General features: G+C 31.6%; 1 protein-coding gene across 1 annotated transcript in view; it reads left to right on the forward strand.

Annotated features, from left to right (window-relative positions):
* Positions 1-22176, forward strand: part of Dhc1 (dynein axonemal heavy chain 1) — a 402656-nt gene that overhangs the window by 97497 nt on the left and 282983 nt on the right. The window contains exons 27-33 of the mRNA XM_085812430.1: positions 2864-3063; positions 3460-3613; positions 5213-5376; positions 5475-5682; positions 8402-8563; positions 8777-9001; positions 21586-21758. Of these exons, the coding sequence (XP_085668556.1) occupies positions 2864-3063; positions 3460-3613; positions 5213-5376; positions 5475-5682; positions 8402-8563; positions 8777-9001; positions 21586-21758 (1286 nt within the window). The remainder of the gene's footprint in view (positions 1-2863; positions 3064-3459; positions 3614-5212; positions 5377-5474; positions 5683-8401; positions 8564-8776; positions 9002-21585; positions 21759-22176) is intronic.

Below are 22176 nucleotides of genomic sequence, written 5' to 3' on the forward strand. Positions count from 1 at the left end.
AATGATATAAATTTTGTGCATTCTGAGTTATAATATGAACCAAATATAATACTGTTAAGTGAAGTTAAGTGTTAAGCGCCAGAGTGTCGCTATGGTAAACAAATAGAGTGAATTTTAAAGATTGCATTTATTCTATTGTGGTTTATGCGCTGTCGGCGAAGTAGATTTAATTCAATCCGATAAATTAAAATGAAATGCAAGAAAAAATGCGTATAACTTAATATAATATTCCGTACAATGAAGTCATGTGTACACATCAGATTTTTTATTATTGATTTTTCAAAAAAAATGTTTTAATATGTTCATTAAATAATTAATATAGTTTAGATAACAGAAATTTATAGATATTATTAAAAAATTTCATTCTAAAATATTAACTTTTGTTAATGAATAAAGCAATATTTCACTGAAACACGTAAAGGTACGAACACTTTCGTGAGCCACTATATCTCCTTCTGACCCTTGATTAAGCGTTTACCTGAATGACCGCAACAAAAAAAGGACTATTTATTATCGAAAACGAAGAGAAATAAATTTTAAATCTGTTCCTATCAATACAAAAAATGTTTCAATAAGAGGCTTATGATTATCGTAGGATTCTATTGCAATCGAAAATTAAAAATAGGGAGACTTGGAGGGAGAATGTTAAAATCAACTCAACCTGCTATCAAGATACAGTTTTACTACGATATTTACTGAAGAAATTTCATTTTTTTTAAATCAAAACGGCTTTCAAACAATTAAATTTCTTCCGGAAGAAGCAAGAAATCATACTTCGAAAAGTAAAACTGCATTTCCTGAAAACGTGAAGACTATTACAGGTATTGCATGTATACGTTTTCAACGTATTTATGCAAAGTCTGCAGGAAGAAACAATAAGTCATACTTCGAAACGTACCACTGCATTCCCTGAAAAAGAATGAAGACTGCTACAGGTATTGCATGTATACCTATTCAACGTATTCGTGCAAGGTCTCCTGACATTTCACCTATAGACTATTATGTCTGCCACGATTGATGAAATGGATGATGTATTCTGGATAGCACTGAAAAAGGAATGGGCATCATTAGCTTTGGAATGTTTATGAATCATGAAAATCAAGATGCATTATTTATAGCACAGGAAAAAGGATATTAGATCGAACATTAAAAAAATACAAACATTAATTAAACGGCCCCAAATTGTTTAAGATCGTTTAAGCACCCTCGTTTTATCATGTATTATTAATGGAAGCATGCAGAATAAAAGCGAATTCGTGACAAGATCATTAATTCATGTAGAAGCTATCCGAAATGAATAAAATGAAATAATGTTTTTCATCAAATTTAACTAGATCCATACAATTACTTCCTGTAATACTCCCTACTATATAAATAAGAATACTTAAATTCGTACATTCACACATTATACGCTACACATCTGTGAAAATTGTAGTAATACATTGTTGGCGTCAGGATTTTTCTCTTACATCCACTATGTGTATTTTTTGTTTTTGCGTTATTTATCAGGACAGAAATTCACAACCAATATCATCAAAATACTTTATTCTACTTATATTTTAAAAAGTTGCATGAGTAATTAATATCGTCTGTTTCCATGGTTACATTTTGTATCTCTCGTTTTTATTATTACAAGTTGTTTGAATAACTTTTAATATTATGACGCCATCTGGCGATAGATTGTGGAAATTGCTAACAATATTAGTATTAATGTGTTGTTATGCAAATAATTATCTTTGCCTAATATTGCGTAAAATATATTATCTCCTTTCTTAAATACTGTGTACATTATACAACAGTGCGACAATATATCTGTATAATTAACAATCAAGTCCTGATGCCTTGTACAGGTATTCCTATCCTATCCTGACATACAGTAAAGACGTTCATAAAAAAAAAAAAAAAAAAAAAAAAGATTCTTACAATTTTAATGTTTTCTGCATCACTAGTGTGACTTTATGATGAACCTGAGTGTCACTCTGTTTCAATATACCATCCAGCAGGCTTTGTTGGAATTTTATAATGATAGATGAATTGTTCTCTCTCGAAAATTCTCTAAATTAAAATCTCAAATTATCTCCAAAATTCTATAATAGATATTACTAATGGGGCAGGCTGTTTCTAACTGCTCATGCCATGGTATATAAATGCTGTTTTGCACATGATTCTTGTTGTTTACCCCTTGAAATTCTCAGCCACCACCTGCTCAATTTTATTCTCACTCAAATGGTTTTTATCATATTGTGTTAATAAAATTAACTTTAAGATTCGAAAATTTTCCTTAAGTACTATACTTAATAGTCCCATTCCATTTATATCCTCTTACACTATCTCTTTAAAAATTCTTGAATTTTTTATTAAATGCAGATTTTAAATTTTGCTTTCAACTTTGAAATTGAGATTTCTTTTCTTCTTTGAAGATCTTTGAAGTTTAAACATTTTAGGATTCGTATTTAGATTCAAGAAAATATAGGGTTATTTATTTCACCTTTAATTTTTATACTATTAAGCACTGTTTCATTAGAATTATATAGTTTCAGCCAGAAACCCATCGCCTGTAATTAATATGAAATTTTAAAAAGTTACAGTTAGCAAAATATTAGTACATTCTAATTATGTTGAAGTAACTGAATTGCACTCTTAAACCAGTTCATGTAGTTGATGCATACATTAATTAATGTCTTTATACAACTGGTATACCTGAAAACCGCGCTTTTTAATAATGAATAATATCCATCAGGATACATGAACAGCATGGACTTTTGATAACCGAAGCAAATTTCTCAAAAACATAGAAATTTCGATTTATATGAGGTTTATTTACTTTTAACACTTTACTGAACTTTCCAAAATATTTCAATAGGATATTTGCATATCTGCTCTGAAAGAAAGGGATATCGAAGGCAAACTCAAACAAGTGATGTCAGAATGGAGCAATCAGAACCTGACTTTCGCGCCTTTCAAGAACAGAGGTGAACTTTTGCTGAGAGGCGACACAACAGCTGAAATTATTTCGCTGTTGGAAGACAGTCTTATGGTTCTGGGCTCACTTCAAAGTAATCGGTGAGTTTTAAAATTCTCTGAAGTTATATAGTTTCATTTATATAACATGTAACACTTTTGACATCATTCGTATGTGTTATTGAAAAAGGCATGTATTTCACACGTATTAATAATTTCGAGCATTCAAGTTAAAGCTGAATTTCAGTACTGTAACGAAAATTATATTCATTATATATAAAGAAACAAAGACAATGTGCTACCAGAACTATTGAACAGTATTTTAGGAGGGCTGAAAGTCTAGTAGAACACGATTAAGATAAAATCTGCAAATGCAGCTTTATTGATCAATAAAAATTTCTATACATTTGAGCCATAATAAATGTAATTACCCAATTTTTTTTGCAGTATGTAGTTAGAAATGGAATTAATGATTATTTATAAATTATCTCTTTATAGATATAATGCACCTTTTAAGAGTCAAATTCAGAAGTGGGTACAAGATTTATCTAATACGAACGAATGTCTGGAAAGATGGTTATTCACTCAAAATATGTGGGTGTATTTAGAAGCAGTATTTGTGGGCGGAGATATTGCTAAACAGCTACCTAAGGTAAGGCAAAATGATTTTCTATCTACTTGAATCTTTAATATTAGAATTACTGGCGATTAATGTATACATATATCTTATTACTAGTCCAAGTTTTCTCCAGAAATATTATAGTATCTATGTATCACGTATGATGCAAATACCAAAAACAGCTCTTAAATAAAAAGTTCAATAACGTACAACCAGACGAAGAGGGCAATATTATATTTACAAATAGTAATCTAACTTTTTAAATAACTACAAAACGAAAAAGTAAGATTACTGGATTTGCTGCAAAATCCTCGAGAATCGCATTCAGTTACCTTATCATAACTGTTTGTAATTTTCTTTCGGCTCCAGAAATTGTGGAAATAAAATTATAGATCACATACTGAAAGTTACTTCCACGACTTCTGGTATTATTACAAATACTTAAAAATATTTTAAATAAAATAACAAGATAATATACACCATATCTGCAAAATCCCAATATCTAACATTTTACACTTTCCTCCGGCCCCTGTATATATGCTTAGTAAACGTTTGTATTCGCTATAAAAAAAAAGTACAAAAGGTGTCTATCATGCGACAAAAATTGACTGTGATATTTAATTTCAAAATCTGCGATTTTTGACGTCATATTCAATTTGCATTAAAGGGTCTGTTAAGAGCTAAATTAGCATAAATGACGGTTTATCCCCCCCCGAAATGCCATTCAATGATAGGAATTTGTGAACTACTCCCATCTTTAGTTTATAGCAACTTTAATACATTTGGCATGCCAAAAGAATTTTTGCACTGATAGCTTATAACTTTAAAAAATTTTAAAATGTGATATTGATACATATTCTTATGAAATTTTATTATTTCATAATTTGGTAATCGTATAAAAATTCATAAAAGCGCGAATAGTTTTCCTTTTTAATTACTAATATTACTGAAGCTTGCCCGTGTCTTCTAGAACGCGAAAAGGATTCTGTGAATAAAATCTTTATTTGAATTATATCAGTATTTTTCATAATAATATGTGTGTTTGTAATAAGATGTAATATGCTCGTTACAATATTTTACCATCAGAAAAAGTTTTCTAAGCGATATTTTATTTTTAATTTCGTACAAATTCAAATATTCTCTTCAATTTGTGTATGGCTGGCGACAATCATTCTTGATTATACTATCAAATACCTTCGTCGTGTTGTGTTACATAGAACTCAATTTTGTTTTGTATTTTTATAACAGGTATAAAATGTTCCTATAAACATAAATTTAGGAAAGAGAGTTTAAAAAATTAGAGAAGCTTTTGAAAGGACGCAGGAGCGTATAAAAAATTAAATTTCGCATATTATACAAAATCGGTTTTTTCCCTTCAATTTAAAATACGACAATACGATATAAAAACTGCTTCATTTAAATCATTTTTGTAATATATATGTCTACGACCAATAGTTTCGAAACTGAAGGCCGGCTTAGGACTTTGCAGGTTATACCATGAAATACGGCATATAGTAGCAAACACACGTAAACAAATTGATTGGTAAGAAGCATAATTTAATTTGAATAATTTTATATTTAATGTGATGATTTGCTTAAATTCGATATATCTTTAATTTTTATTGATTTCAGGAAGCAAAACGTTTCAACACTATTGACAAGTCATGGGTGAAGATCATGATGAGAGCTCATGAGAAATGCAATGTCGTCGAGTGCTGCGTTGGAGACGACTCTTTGAAGCAACTGTTGCCTTACCTTCAGGAGCAACTGGAAATATGCCAAAAATCCTTAGCTGGGTATTGGATGTATATTAAACACAGATATGTGAAAAGTTACTTGAATGCTTTATTATAGTTCGGAGCCTTATTTTGATTTTAATTGTTTCATTTCTTAGGTATCTTGAGAAGAAACGGCTCATGTTTCCAAGGTTCTTTTTTGTATCTGACCCTGCTTTGTTAGAAATCTTAGGTCAAGCTAGCGATTCTCACTCCATTCAGAGTCATCTTTTGAGCATATTCGACAATATAAAATCTCTCGTTTTTGATGAGAAAGACTATAATAAGATACTGGCTATTGTGTCATCGGAAGGCGAGAGTATTACAGTAAGTTTTACTAACTATTTTCATTCGACAATTACTCTTTTTAGAATTTAATACCAATAATAACTCTGTTTACAATTTAATAACTACTGAATTCTTTAAAATATGCAATTTTTTTCGGAGGTTATGCTGCAATGACTAAGAAAGGTAGAAACTAGACTTTACTCAACATATTATGAAACAAACAGTTGCCATCTACAGCAGGGTTTCTTAAACTTTTTTCAGTCGCGACCCCCTTTTAATCACTGAGAATTTTTCGCATAATATTTACAAAAATTTTGTGGGACCCTATAAGTATTGCGCAAATCCGACACACGCGTGAGTGAAACTGTCAATTTTTTCTCTTGTATTGTAATATACTATTGCACTTTTAGGTCATTAACTTTAATTTCTAATTTTAAGACATAGAACAATGTGAAAATTTTAAATAAGTAACAGACGAAATGGCAGCATCACGTGCAAAGCAAGGAAAATGGACGTTTATATTATAAAAAGAATCCGTCGAAAGATTTTAATTTTTTTCTTTGTCTGCATAACCCATCTACTACTTAACCCATCTTTATCTATTTTCAGATACATTGTGTAAAAATATTTGGTAATTGTAAAATTATTATAGTAAGTTAAAGAAATATCAAAACTGCTAAAATGTTTGGCGACCCCCTATGCAGGTTTCGCGACCCACAGTTTAAGAAACCCTGATCTACAGTATTAAAATATTCAGTAGTAGTAATATGAAATATTCAGAAGCAAGAGTAATTATGAAAACTTACGAAAGCATTACCTGAATGAATACAATTATAATTTTTTTTGTAACTGGTGCTTAGTTTAAGAAATATTCCGTTATTCCAAAATAACCCAGATATTATTCATATTTCGAATTGAACACTTTGAAGACATTTCAGCAAATAATAAAACTTTATGCACGAAAGATTGTGCGTGTTCGAACTCCGGACCAGTGGCGTAACAAGTAGTGAGCAGACTGCTTCGAGCATCTCATAGGGCGCATCCGAAGAACTTGTAAAGTTTCACATGTATATGTAGGAATATAAAAAATAGATTTCTGGAAAGAGGATTACATATAAATGTGTCTCTAAATTTATATATAGCACTGAAGACTTTCTGATAGTTTGTACTTCAGTTGCTTTTTGTGAGAGAAGTTTTTCCAAGTTGAGTTTGATTAAAAGCTATCTTCGATCGACAACGAGCGAAGTACGACTTAACATTCTGACAACCTTTTTCTTTGAATTCTGCTCTTAATTGAAATGCATAAAATCTTCATCAACGATACGGCGAAGAGATGTTTAAGTGTATATACCAGTTCAGTATTAATACTTACTTTTAAGTTATTTTAAGAAAAAGTTTTATCATTTGTTGTTTCATCAGACCTTGCAAAAAAAAAAAAAAAAAAAAAAAAATCTTTATACTTGGCACAAGAATAAAATACAATAAATCATTGTTATCTACACAAGTGCTACGATTTATGTTCATACTTTGTTTCTCTTAAGAGAAATGGCTTGAAACTTGCTTACTCCTTTATTTTGGAGAACAGTGCAGTTACTGAGTGTCTGGGTTTTTTGCCATATACTACATTGAACAACAGGAACGTACATGGGGTAGCCATATTGTTCTGAAAAGCAAATTATTTTTAATGGAAATTTTAACTGCATTATTTCGCTGTACAAGTTTATTTTAAATAAATATATTCAGGACTTTCTATTTTTCTTAAAATAGTTAAAAAACTTATATTAACTAAGAAACACAGAATAAATTTTTAAAAATTAAATATGTAATAAATGCGCAAAATAGGCGTAGATTCTAATGTATTTTAGGTTTCACTAAACCACTACACTTAGTAAGGATGATCACTACACTTAGTAAATCATGATATCTAAAATATTAAATGCATTAACACGCGGTTTCTTGTATGACGCCTGGTTTCAATTATACACAATACATCTGGAGGTAAACCCCCCAAAAAGGCCAGTCGCCAGGATATGAAAAAAGATCTTGGTTGTTGGGATTTGAACCTGGGTCAAACTTCCAATATTAATTGTCTTCCCACTTGACTACTGTTAGCTAATCTTGTTGAAAGAAGGCGTTTACAACGATAAATGACATGTGCTCCTTCTTTGTTTACTTAACGTAGATGCAATCTTTATTGTTTTCTTTTTATAGTGAGGATTTTCTGCCGCATTTTGCATATAAAATTTACGATATTTTTTATCTTATAAGAAAATATTAATTTGTATATATACAAACGATTCATTTTCAAACAGATAGCGTAAACTTTAATCATCAATAAATACAGTTACAGCATTGAAAATTCCAGTCAACAGCAGTTTGCTACTTTTTAGGGATTTACACGTGCATTTTTTAGAACTGCGTCCCAACTCTCGTGTTATTTAAAGATCAACTATTGTTTGAAAGTCATATGCGGAGAGATTTATTCCAATAAATTTATTCATTTAAAATAAGTGTTAGCTGCTACTACCTGAAATGCATTTCATTTTGACGAAAGCTTTGCTATCGTTTGAGTTTGTGAAAATTTCTGTGAAATAATGATGATCATTTTAAAAATTAAATTCATAAAATTTCTTTCGGCTAAATTTTCAGGTATGTGTAAAATACTGAATAAAATTTTAAGTTACTGAAACGGTTAGCTTATCATAAATATATGGTAATGTTAGGCAAACTTTCTCTAAATGTTCTTATTTTCTTGCAGCTTAACAAGCCTGTGAAAGCAGAAGGCAACGTGGAATGCTGGCTAATGAATTTACTAAAGATGTCCCATCAGTCCCTGCATTCTGTGATTCGTAAAGCAGCTCTCTCAACTACTAGTCCTAAATTTACTCTTATGGAATTTCTGAGGGAATATCCCGCCCAGGTTGTGCTTAAATATATCATATTTTGTAATTCTTAACACAATTAGAAAAGCTACTGAACTCCCTTGATTTGAAATGAAATGTACATTTTATTTTAAATAATTTTCCTTTCTTTTAATTTTACTCTTTCTGAGAACTTGAAATTAATTTTAGAATCATTGTTAATAACACTTAGATCATGTCGCGTAAAAATGAGCTCCTCCATTCCATTGCAGGTCGGATTGCTGGGCCTACAAATTATATGGACTCGGGAATCTGAAGTAGCTCTATCTTACTCAACTCAAGACAAGAAGGTGATGTCTCAAACAAATGAATTATTCCTCGAACTTCTCAATACACTCATAGAAGAAACGACGAAAGACTTGGATCCAGTAGAACGTACAAAATTTGAAACATTCATTACTATTCATGTCCACCAAAGAGATATATTTAATGATTTGGTAATGAACCCTTAATATTCTAGTATTATATTATACTTTCTCTTGTTCCACATAAACTACTAGAATAGACCCTATAATGACCTGGCAAATTCTCTCAGAGGCGTGAATAAAACTACTGACTCAGACGAAGGGTAAAAATAACCCTTTATTAATTCAAAATAAATTACAGAAAGGCACGGTCTTCGTGCGTTACAAAGACACCGTCAACTTGCTGTGGAAATTAAACGTAGAATAAAGTGTAAGTCAAACCTAAAATAAATAGTGCAACATAGCACTTAAGTTACACCTAAGAGGTGGTGGACTCACAAGAACCTAACCGGCGTGAGGCTAAATCTGATATGGCTTGCTAGCGTAACAGCGAAATAACAACGAAACGTGCGTTTGGCTAGCGAAACACGCTCTGAAAAAGTCATATTCACCCGTTTAAATATGCACTTCAAGTAACTCCTAATTTACATCCTGGCGAAAGAATGTGAGGGGAAATTGAGAAGCCTAGAATAGGTATCAAACTTAAAATAAATTTGTTGTGCAAAATAAGGAAAATTCTACAATATAAATCTATGAAAAATTTATTAATTCTTAAATTATATTAAGTTATTAATTGGAGCTTTCGAGAAAGGCCAAAGTTTAGTTTCAGCACAACAGCAGAATTCAACAGAACTGTTGTTAACACAGATGTTATAAGTTTTCAACTCTCGAAGTTAATTTTGACAGAATTCAGAATGTTACATTTCTTGTTTTTATTCTAGGTTCAAACTTCAACTTATTATTAATAATTTCTTTATCATGTAAATAGCATCCTAGTCACTTCTTTTTTAAACAAATGGTGTTAAATACCAGGAAAAAGAATTAAAACATATATATTGGATCACTACGGGTATACTTTTTATATCTAACTATTAGAGCAAAGTGGATGTTAGAGAAATCCTTCTGAAGTTGTATGAAACTTAAAATCCTTAACGTAGAAATTACGAAAATAGAGTTGTGATAAGGAGCTCCTGTCTGTAAAGTAGACAGTTACTGATTCATTCATTTCCATATCATAGTATACACGAAACTGCAGTATTTCTATAAAACGTTCTCTAAAATACAAAATTATAAATAATTGCCAATTATTAATTAAGTTTTGAATATGTTATATTACATTTAAATATGCTGTAATTTATTTAGCCATTCTATTCTTCTTATAATAATTCTGCATTTCAAAAAGGGGAGAACAGCAAGCAATTCGTAACACAGACGCTTCATTTGTTTCCCACATCACAAAGAAAAACCCATGCGAGCACAACAAATACGTTCAGACAAACATAAACTATACAGCCATCTTTATTCCGGGCAAGGCCATGGAATGATGCGTCTATGATCTTCAGAGAGAAAGTACGGAACGATACGCTTTTAACCTTTCCGGCAACTTTTATAGTATGCAAAGGTCTGTTTTATCGGTAATAATAATTGTTTTATTACTAAACGCCAGAGGTCTCATCCGGTGGCTTCTCTGCATGCAGTTTCTCGCTCAGTTGTTTACCTTCAGATCTGGTGATCGCAATTGTCACAGCATTCTAGTTGCTACAGCTCGAATAGAACTAACTTGTTAATATTTTGAAAGTTTTCTTCTTCTAATGCATATACACTTATAAACAATATTTTATAGACTCTCTCTCTCTCTCTCTATATATATATATATATATATCATCTTTGTGCGAGCGCACGTCTAAAAAAATTCAGAGTTGAAAGAAGGCTAACATAGTTCCAGTTATGTGCCTTGTTTAAGCGATTTCATATAGAGAGATCCAGCATCCTACCATATTATTGTATTCTGTTGTTGTTGTTGTGATTTATATCACTTTTGTCACAGTAATATCAGAACGAGCCCACGAAATTCAATGTAGCAAGGACAGCAAGGTTGTGCCTGGCATTGGCAACAGCCTTAAGCACCATACAGGTGACTTCTTTCCCTATACCTCTTTCCCTACATCCAACCTCTCCAGAGGACTTTCGGCTCGCCGCATATTTAGAGTGCCCCCATGCCGCACAGATACTATACATTTACAAACATCCATGCCTTCTCCACGATTCGAACCCGGGCTTTCTGGTACGGCAGTCAGCGTCGCTAACCGCTATCCCGTTTGGGCGGCATATTATTGTATTCCTGTAAAGGTAAATCGGGCGTATGCAATTATTTTAATACAGGGCCAATGTGCTGATTCAAGTCATAGCATAGAGTCGTTACTTGTTAGAGAGAAGCCATTCATCGTGTCTCTCTTTTATCAAGATAAGGGCAAAGAATGGGTAGGTAGACAGATAATTTATTAAAAGTAATGTTTATCTACAGATCTATTGTGTACATTTATAGATAATTAAATGATAAAACTGTGTAGAATTTAGAGCAAGAGTGTTGCATTCCTGTGACTGAGAGGGAAACTAAAAGTTACGTATTTTTTCAGTAGTATTCGTTTCATACTTTTATATTTATATATCTATATATATATATCTATATATATATATAATAGGTAGAAATATTGCAGCGAGCTAGCTAAAAAGTTACCAGGAGCTGTAGCTCCACGAAATAGTTCAACGCAGTATTACTAAAATATTAACATAGAAGAAATTTTTAAAAAAAAAATTATTAACATGGAAAAAAGAAAAAAACTGCTTACACGCGAAATAAAACTGTTTAAAATCAATGTTGGAAAACATGTGAATGCACGCAAAAACTAATCTAACCGTTGTGATAAGTGAAAAGTTAATACACATAAAAATAGATCGACGGAACAAGTTAAAACAAAATAAAATTTAAAAATAATTAAAACATAAATTGCAAAAATTATAATGAAAACATAAATTGAAAAATTACAAAAAAATACAATAATTACAAAGCGGAAAATGGTAAATTAACCCAGTCGGACCATCAACCAGGCTTTTCAAGGGAAAAATGGTTGAGTGTCGAACTAGGCCAACAGTTTTTTCTTTTTTCCATGTTAATAAATTTTTTTAAAAAATTTCTTCTATGTTAATATTTTAGTAATACTGCGTTGAACTATTTCGTGGAGCTACAGCTCCTGGTAACTTTTCAGCTAGCTCGCTGCAATATTTCTACCTATTATTTCATATTTTTGTAGCATTCTGCGCAAAAAATTTTTAAGACCAAATAGGTCTTACATCTCATTACTTGTTAGCTTTTCAATTTCTGTTTCGATTATATATATATATATATATATATATCTGTGAATACATACATACCTGTACACAATAAGCAGCCCAAAAGGGAAGCATTCCTCTTCTTCGATTTCTTGATAACAGATATTAAATAGCATGAAAAATAGTTAAAAATGGGAGTATTTTCTAATAAATAACACAATTAGAAAATTTCAAAAATTAATTAAAGTTTATACATATATAATTATAATAATTTCGTAAATTATTATCAGTTCAATATGAAATCATATAATAGAGCAATTTTTTAAAAATAGCAGAAAATAGATCTACTTCATAGTTCATTTTAAATGGAAAAGCCTTTCCTTTTACTTTCTTTTCACCCACGCTTTTCATGTCAGAATGTAAATGAGATAGCGAGAGTTTATTCAGATTAAGGTAGAATGAAGTGCTATGTAAGCAAGAGTTTCGGAAGAGTTAGTTTTAGAGCGTGTCTGCCTATTCCAGTCTACGTTATTAAGCAACTTCCGTTATCGGCGTTGATGTGTTCTCACTTTCAAGCTTGTCTCGCCAGTTATTACAGACCAGAACTCTTCCTGCGCGTTAAAGTATTCTGTGAGCCGTCAGGCTAACCTACCACACTTTGAAATTATTATTTGTTACGTATTTCTGTTAAGCCGGAAGTGTTGGCTTCTTGTAACACAAGTTCGGTTTTTGTTAATTTTATGCTTGAATGAAAGGGTCTTATACTTCCTTCTTCTGATCTGTGTTTAGTTTCACAATGGCTAAAAGATAATTCTTAAAGAGTATTTTTAAAAGTTTATGTTTCCTAAGAGACACAGACTTTATAACTACCATTTTTGTGATTCTAAAGACACTACTAAATGAATCTGCAGAAGTACAATATAATGTGTCAAAATTCTGCCCTTTTAAATGGAAATCTCGACTTCATATAAGGAACGTTGAATTGCATGGTCAGAAAAAGATTGCATTACAAATGTTGACGCCATATTAAAATTACGAATCTGCACCTTTTGCAGCTTACATTTACATTCATTTCCAGTGTTAATTATTGATATTTTATAGTATTCTAAGAGAAGTAGTTACATAGTCTATGAGATAAATAAATGAGATTTATTGTACAAAAGACATTAATGCAGTTTTTTTTAAGCGCCTGCCAAGCCTTTAATCAGAATATCCTTGAAATAGTATCTTCATAAACTAGCAGTTTGTGCGTGATGCTGATGCAAAACTTAGGTTTCTTTCCAAAAATGCCAATATAAGGCTTATTTAGTTACTAGTAGTATTTCCCGCCCAGTTAATCGGGATAAAACCGAGACCGATGTTCGCGATTAATTCACTTACGGTTAATCAAAAGGCAGTTAATGAAAAGGGCGCAGAAAAGTAAATAATCGTTTCTGTAACAAATCAAAACATATTGTTAAAAATTTACCTTAATTTTCAAGCAGTTTAATCTGGAAAATAAATTTATTTGAAAAAAAAATGCTAATTCCACCATAACGGGACAATCATTGGAAATGAAGAAACGGTGTTGTAAATGGCGTTAAGAAAAACATTTGAGCAATGATGTTCAGTTCAAACTCGCACACACAAAAAAATTATTTTGGCAGAAATCATCCAGTACGCGTCATCTGCTATCTCCAATAGTTCCCGCGTTTTTCTTACGATGTTTTCCGAAGACAGTTTTGTTTTAAGCTGATGGCTTTTGTGATCGTAAATTTTCCCTAATTCTGCAATAAATAAACTGAACTTATTTTAGATAAAGCTAGTTTTATCCTCTCGCAGTTAATTAGGACTTAACAGTAGTTCCTCTCTCTTGTGTTTTTTTCTGCTTCGTACGATATAGTTATAATAATATAATAATTTTCCCCTATTGAAGTATTAGAGTTAATTACCATTTGCGAAGATATTTTTCTAAAACTAATAGCTCAAAAATTTCACTATTTCCTCCCCTAAATTGGTCTTTTCTTTTTTCATATTTCTGTTCCACCCTGCGTTGCCTTATATGGGTCAGCTACTTTAAAATAAGAACTGCAATGCTATTTTTCGCCCCTCCCCATTAGACTTGTAACAATGGAAATAATAGCTGAGCAATAAAGGACGAGTCGTTTAATTTTTTTCCCCATGTTTCTTTCTGTTCAGCGCGTTTCGATTAAGTACGCAAATGGAAGCTGACTCGAACTTTAGCCTCAAATGACATAGAGAAAATTAAAGTTGTAGGGTAATGATGACACAAGTTACGATCGCAAATGAAATGGAGGAAGACTGGCAAAGTCCTTGAAGTGTCTATTTTAAAAGCAATAGAACTACTATATTCATAGTTTATTTCGAATATAGTATGTATGTAAATTCTTCTTTGTTTCTCGTATCTGGAATTTCTCAATCGAAAGTGATATTTAGTTTGAAGGAAATCGTTATTTTTTTCATTCAGAATTCACAGGGTCACAGAAATGTTAAAAAAAAACAATAACTTTTATGGCATCTAAGAAAGGTAGTATGCAAAACAGGGTTCAAGTTCATATTTTATGTAATAAATTTAATTTTTGCCCCATCTGAAAATTTAATGCTTCATTAAAAACATTCTCATTCCCTTTCAGTCATTTTTATTAAATTTTATATTCAAGCCACACACATATATAAATATATATATATATAAGCGGCTTAAGTGTTTGTCGCCGATAGTTTATTGGTTGCTTGCGTAAACTGAAAATTGTTTTATTGCCTGTGCAGTGCAGTGCGTGACGAATATTACGAGAAAGCTAAGCCGGAAAAATTAAAAATACAAGAGCACGTGCATTTCACATTTAATAAATAAATTTAACATCTATATATAATGGAATTCGGAAGTATGCAACCGGCAACGATGAAAAAAGAAATAAAATGAAATAAATAAATATCTTTATTATATGCGGCTTAAGTGTCTGTTTGTCGCCTATAGTTTATTGGTTGTTTGCGTAACTGTACTAGCCAATGGGTTGAAGTTGCCACGGCACAGGGTTGCCGTTTCAATTGAGACGTAGACAATTTCCTGTAAAACTTGCCTTTGCTATGATCATCAATAAGTCTCAGGGCCAAACTCTTAAGCGTGTTGCCATTTTTTTACCTGAGCCTGCATTTGAACACGGTCAACTTTATGTTGCCTGTTTAAGAGTTCGTGAAAGAACGAACGTAAAATTAAAAATAATGGAAGGTCCTCTGCAAGGCGAACTTAAAAATGATGGAAAAATCTACACAAGAAATGTTGTGTACAAAGAGATCTTCGACATGTGAATTAACATTTTATTATTTAAATCACCTTTATTTATTGAGCTAGCGGTGGCTATTAATAAATGTACCGAAGATGGTTTCCTTCATTGCACTCTACTTTAAGCAATTAAGCAAGTCGACGGGGGAAACCCCGTGGGGCAGTAAGCAAAGGGGCGTCCTCGCCACCTGGCCTGGGTAATTAATTCAATTTGAATTAGTAGACACCTTTGCACAAATAATTTTAATTACAATTTATAATATCTAGAACAGCGGTCATTTCAGATGATCGCTGGGCTTTCTAGTATGTATCACGTATATATTTTATTTTGAACACATATCAGATATGATGTTGCACTAAACCCTCCCGTTCAGAAATAAATAATTAAAAATCACTTATTTTTAGCTTTCTCTTTACAATCGTTTATGAAACTTACACAACCACAGCTTCAAAATCAGCATAATTATTAATTTATCTATTTTTAATTTAAGATGAAATTTATATAGGGAAAATTATCAGCTTCGTTGAAAACAGCAATGGCTAGGAATTTATATTACCTGACCTTTACTTCCTTTTTATCGCTTCTGAACAAACGCATCTTATCAGTTTGACGTATATTTATCTGATGGTAGAACAGCTGGACGGTAAATTTCCTTCATGTTGAAAAAGTGAAGAATATTTTAAAGGGATTTAAAAGTAGCTTCCAAGGAAATCGCCAGGAAAGAGTGATAAGGAGATATACAACCAGTTTTTTATTTGACAAATGAATAAAGACTATATTTCAGCATTTACATTGCCTAGATCTTGTCTATTTCTAGTTATCTAATACTGAATTGTAGAAATTTGTCCCAAACTGAATAAAATATTTTAGATAATTGGAAAGAATATATTAACTAAACAGATGTTGATATAAGTTACACATTTATTTTACGCGATAAAAGTGATTAAAGCTATGGCTTGAATTAAAGCATGGCCAGAAATATATGGTCTCAAGGTGCTTTAAATGTATGTCATAAAGGTATCGAATCATAGCTTGATTAATACACTGCAAAAATAAAATAACCATATACATTTTGAAACTGAAAGCTTTTGTTTAAATCACGTCTTTTGAATGTTGCCACATAGTTATTTTTAGAAACTGGCCAAACAAGTAAATTTTCGATTTAAAAAATTTGATTAAATTTTAAAGAAAAAGTTAATAAATGTGTAGATTTTTAGTAATTTAAAAACTTAAAATCAAAATAGTTTAAATCTCTCGAATGAATAATCAATATGACTCATCACTCAATGAATATAAGACAGAAAACGTAAAAATAAATATATAAACGTAATTCTAAATAGATATACTATATTGGGTAATATGCAAAACGATATTTTATGATAAAACGAAAAATGTTTATGCTACATGCATTAGCCTCACATTCAAACAATTTGAGATAAATAATCGTTTATTCTAAATTTTTTAAATAAAACTTAATTCTATCTTAAAATACAGTGTTTAGACTATGTAATTTTTTTGGGGGGGGTTAAATACCTCGATGCAACGGGTACATATATGTAATATTCTTTTACATAGAAGGTTTTCTTTCCTTACAAAGCATGTTCTGAAAAGCTGGATATTCTTACATATGAGGCGATCTCACATTAAAGGCAGTATGGGGAACATTCCCTCCTTTCTCTAATGATAAAATTTAGCTTCTGTCTAAAATTACGGAATATAGCAGAATGAGTTCAAAGTAAGAATAATTCTACTAAAAAATAAACTGTTTGCTCTGCCGATGTCGAAATTGTAATTCTTAAATAACTAGCTTAATATTCTGATTACGAATTACAAGAAATCACGGGAAGAATGTTTTTATCCCTTAAGAAACCATGCCAGGCTTAGCACCTATATTTAAATAATTATTTTAAAGACCAATTTTTATATTGATGTAATAAAAGCTTTAGTAATATTTATTAAGGGGTGTTGGAATCCCAAAATCTTCAAAAAATTGTGATTTCGGAATTTTGCATTTTCAAATTCTCTAAACTTTTATCTTTCTAATAATACCATTCTTTAATTTGTATGAAAATTAGAACTGTAAAAAATCTAGTTTTAATTTGTCTTCGACTGCTTTGATTAATGAGGGTTTTTACATAAAAAAGCGTTTTTCTCCAAACGTGACTTTTTATACTCGATGTACCTTTTCTCAGGAACTACTGCTCACAGGTATCTAAAATTTTTATGGCTTATTTATTAGGTTACCTAATATTTACTAAAATGAGCTTTTTGTGATAAACTTAGAAAAAAAATTAAAAATTTTTTTTTGTGTGTGTGAGAAATGTGCTAAATTTTAATATATCTAACAAAATATTCCGTAAATTACTCTAAAATTCAAAATGTTTCAAAAGCTCATTTCGGTATAATCAGATAGGTATACTTTAATTACACAAAAGTTTAGTTTATTTAATTATGGCAAAGCACACTAGGGCTATCTGCCTAAGGGAAGGGATGCCTTCGTGGAGGACTTTCTAAGGAAAACTGGCTCGTACACACGTTACACATGGGGAAAACCACAAAACCGCCCATGTAGCCAAACCGTTCGTGGGATTCGAACCTCGGACCGAACTACCACTGTTCAGCGACTTTACCGCTCGGCCGCTGGTGGGCTAATTACACAAAAAATTTCAAGAGTGTATCTACAACAGATTTTGAGAAAAGGTACATCGAAAATAGCCAATTTAACATTTTCGGTATAGGGGTTGCTGATACCCCTTAAGCTCGGATATTCAACATTCTTAACACAGCCGCAATAAAATCTTTTCTTTTCGTAAATAAGTCAATACTAGATTTAATTTCCTACTTATTTGGCTTCTTTGGTATAACACTAAAATAACTATGAAATACATAGACATAATGAATATTCAAAGAACCTTATACTCTAGGTAAATTTCTCACAATAACACACAGTTCTTTGTTTTAAATGAAAATCAAATTTAAAAAAAATCTTATACTTTAGCAACTTATTAGAACTTAGATCATAATGATTAATCATTGTACAAAAGCCACATTCCGTCACCCAGACGATATAGTGGTTAGGCGAGCCTACTGTGGTACCGATGGGACCAGGTTCGAATCCCGGAGATGACATGGATATTTGTAAAGGTAGAGTGTCGGTGCGACATGGCGGCATTCTAAATATGCGGCGAGCCGAAAGTTCTCTTGTGTGGATTGGTAGGAGTAGAGAGGGGTGGAAGGCCCCCGGTTCCCGTCGCGAGGTGCTCTTCTTCAAAATTGGGGTGGAAAATAGAAGTCCACGAAGGCATGCTAAAAAGGCGGAGTAGGCTCTGGTAGCCTTTGTTTTTTGTAATATGGACACAACAACAAGCCGCATTCTACTGCGAGTTACTTCAGAGTCAGTCTATCACGTAGAAACGGTACAACAGATTCCACCATCTGTTCGGCGGGATTAACTTTTAAAATTCTTCCATTTTGCTTTATGGTGTCTCTGCGAAGATACTTTTCGTAACGAATTTTTCAAATTTATTTGCATTACAACAGAAAATAAAACATGATGAATAACACTGCATAATTCCAGCGAGTGAATAATGATACCTTTTATTACGATAATTGAATCAAGAATATTAAGATCACAACAAAGTTAAGTAAAAATCACGAAACAAAAAATGTTACGTTATCTATTTTCTTTATTTTTACCAATAAACTGCAATTAGTTAAAACTTTGGAAATGTGTATCATGCAATCATTCAGTGTATGATTTGTGCACTATATATTTGTCGAATATAAACATGAACCTTGCGAAAAGTGAAATTCGGCATTTGTTATATGGAGAAAAACAAGCACGGAACAAGACAAGAATACAATATACATCAGTGGTTCTCAACCTTTTGACTAACGCATACCATCTAAACAAAAACTGAAAACATTCAGTATTACTACTACTGAGGCTGTTTACACATTTTTTAGACGATGTATATTGCATTCGCAAAACTAAATTACATAAAATTCTTGTGTTTTAAATGTTCTATTTGACATCGCTTATTCTGAACTATCTTTCGACAACGCAATTTCCAGGATAATAATGTCTTTTGAAGTGGCAGAAGAGATATTCTATCTCATTCCTTTCGAACAGCTTTCCAAAGTCCTGTTAGGGTTTTGGGACAACGTTTGGATAATGCAGTTTTTAAAAGTCCGAAAGTTCAAATATCCATAGGTGACACATCAGGAGATTTAGTAGGGATATCAGTGAAGGTTATGGCCTCGGTACCAGATTTTTGTTCCATTTCTTTTAGGAAATTTACAGTGGATTTTGATGTGTTACTGCTAGCTTTGTCCTGATAGAGTCTCACAGATGGAAGGCACTGTGGGTAAAGCGATGGTATTTCATTCAAATAAAATATGTTCCTGATAGTATTTAGAGTTAATCTTGACATTTTTTTGCACTTTCTTTATTTTAAACTTGCCATTATAAGAAAAACCAGCAACAATCATGAATCCCATAGAGAAAAACTTTCTTTCGATTCTTTGAACCATGTACTTAAATTTTTTTCTCCCTTTTTATGATAATAAATGGCTCTTTTTTTGATACAATCATTTAAATACACCCATGCTTCATCTATTGTGACAACTGTTTTCCATTTTCTTTGGATAAGTGTTTCTCATATAGAATTCTGCAGCGTGTCCTGCATTGAGCAATATGCTTTGGAAGAAGACGATGCACATTGCGTTTTTTCGCTTTCTTAAGATTTAAATCAACGTTTATCATCTTATTTACAGTAGACACCGAGCTTTTTAATGATTTTACAACTGTGCTTTGACTAAAGGGATTTTCTTTTAACATTAAACAACGTACCTTTGCAATAGTCGAAGATGTCCGTTTTTTCCTTGGATACTTGTTTGGAATTTTTGTCCCACTTGAGGCTCCAATTTGACGTTTTTTTTTTCTTTCTTGTTGATGATATTACCTATAGACGCTTTAGATATCACAAAACCATGACTCTCACATCGTTTTTGGATAACGGAGTACGCATCTCTTCGGAAAGAGCGTAAATGTAGCCTTCGAACCCTGCTTTGTTAAATTCGCCATTTTGAATAAAAACAAAACTTTCAAGCCACAGACGACAATCTTGACTTTTGAAAACATAGTACAATTGCAATTACTTCTTTTGCAGTAAACAAATTTTTATTACCGCTTACCAAAATCGTCTAAAAAATGTGCGAACATCTCTGTATAAAGTACTACTACCACCACCACTTTTGAACAAAAGCTCAGATCGCATAAATTTACAACTGTTAGAGAAAAAACTCAATCAGAATGTTGGGGTTTTGATTTTTGAATTTAATCTTTAAAAATACTTTGCATCTTTGCGTACCACCTATTTTTTTCTCTTGCGTGCCACCGGTTGAGAACCCCTGATATACATCAATTGGTTACACATATGCAATAAATACATTGGACAGTGAAAAGGAAACATGACAATTCGAACACAAGAGAATAGATCTCTTTATCGTTTCATAAATATCAAATTATAAAAAATAATTTAACAGCAATAACAGCATAAAATTAAGTTTAACAGCAATATCACAAAATATTTGAAAAAACAGCATATCTTTAAAATTTCCGGCAGTCTCGAGATTGTTAATTAAAAAATTCGTTAATGTTTTACAAAATGTGAAATAGATAGTTAAACAATTTGAAATTTAAAATTCAGGCTTCCAGGTTCGGGTGTAGGATTACGTTATTTAAAATTTGATGGATGTAGATACCGTTGATTTTTTCATAATGCGAGAAACATACCTACATTCATGCACATTCTTCTTTTATTTCATTTCTTTTTAAATATTACAAGGCGATAATATTTGGTGGCAAAAATTTGAAAAGTGATTCATTCTGTTACAGTGATTTAACGCTAAATCCCGTTTCGAGACTAATACCACTTCTAAAAGCTAAAGCTTCTTTGGGCTAATGAATATAAATTAAAGTAGTACAAAAGGACTGCTGTAGCAGATTATAAATAAATCTTTATTAAGAATCTCAGTGTACCCAACATAAAATGTTTTTCGATATTTGTCCAAGAATTTTAGAATAATTTATAATAATTTTAGTACACGTTTGAAATAAAGAGTAATTTCTGTAATTATAAAGCCTTTTTTATTTCTTTCCAGTGTCGGTTAGGAATAAAATCCGCTAAAGATTTCGAATGGATGAAACAGTTTCGATTTTACTTCGAAGCTGACGATGATCAAATAGTGATTTCAATCACGGATGTCAAATTTATTTACCAAAACGAATTTCTAGGCTGCTCTGAGAGACTAGTTATTACACCTCTCACTGACAGGTAAGTAAATTATTTTTATAACTAAAACAGAATTTTCAACGGCTCTCCAATTTTAAACAAATATGCACTTTATTTTCTTTTCCCATACCTGTAATCGCTTTGCTTTTCTTTTAAATCGATTATCCATTAACTTAGGTCCTTTTATGCATTCTGTATTTTGTTTACCCTTTTCAATGGTATAAAAACAACTGGATACTGAAATGGGTATTAGGATTCGCATGAATTTTCATAGAGAAAAATGAAAGAGTTTTTGTTAGATAATATGCCCATTTGATTTATTTAATAAATTTTTGAAAGATAATACCAGAGCTCATTTGGTTATGGCCCGGCTGGCAAGTGCCATTTTTCAAATTACAGTCTGTTATTTTAAAATAGGAACTTCAAGGTTATTTTCGGCTGCTCAATTTGACTCGTAACC

This window comes from Stegodyphus dumicola, chromosome 3, assembly GCF_044657685.1.
Source record: "Stegodyphus dumicola isolate Sdum_Otavi_A_Nest chromosome 3, ASM4465768v1".
Lineage (NCBI taxonomy): Eukaryota > Metazoa > Arthropoda > Arachnida > Araneae > Eresidae > Stegodyphus > Stegodyphus dumicola.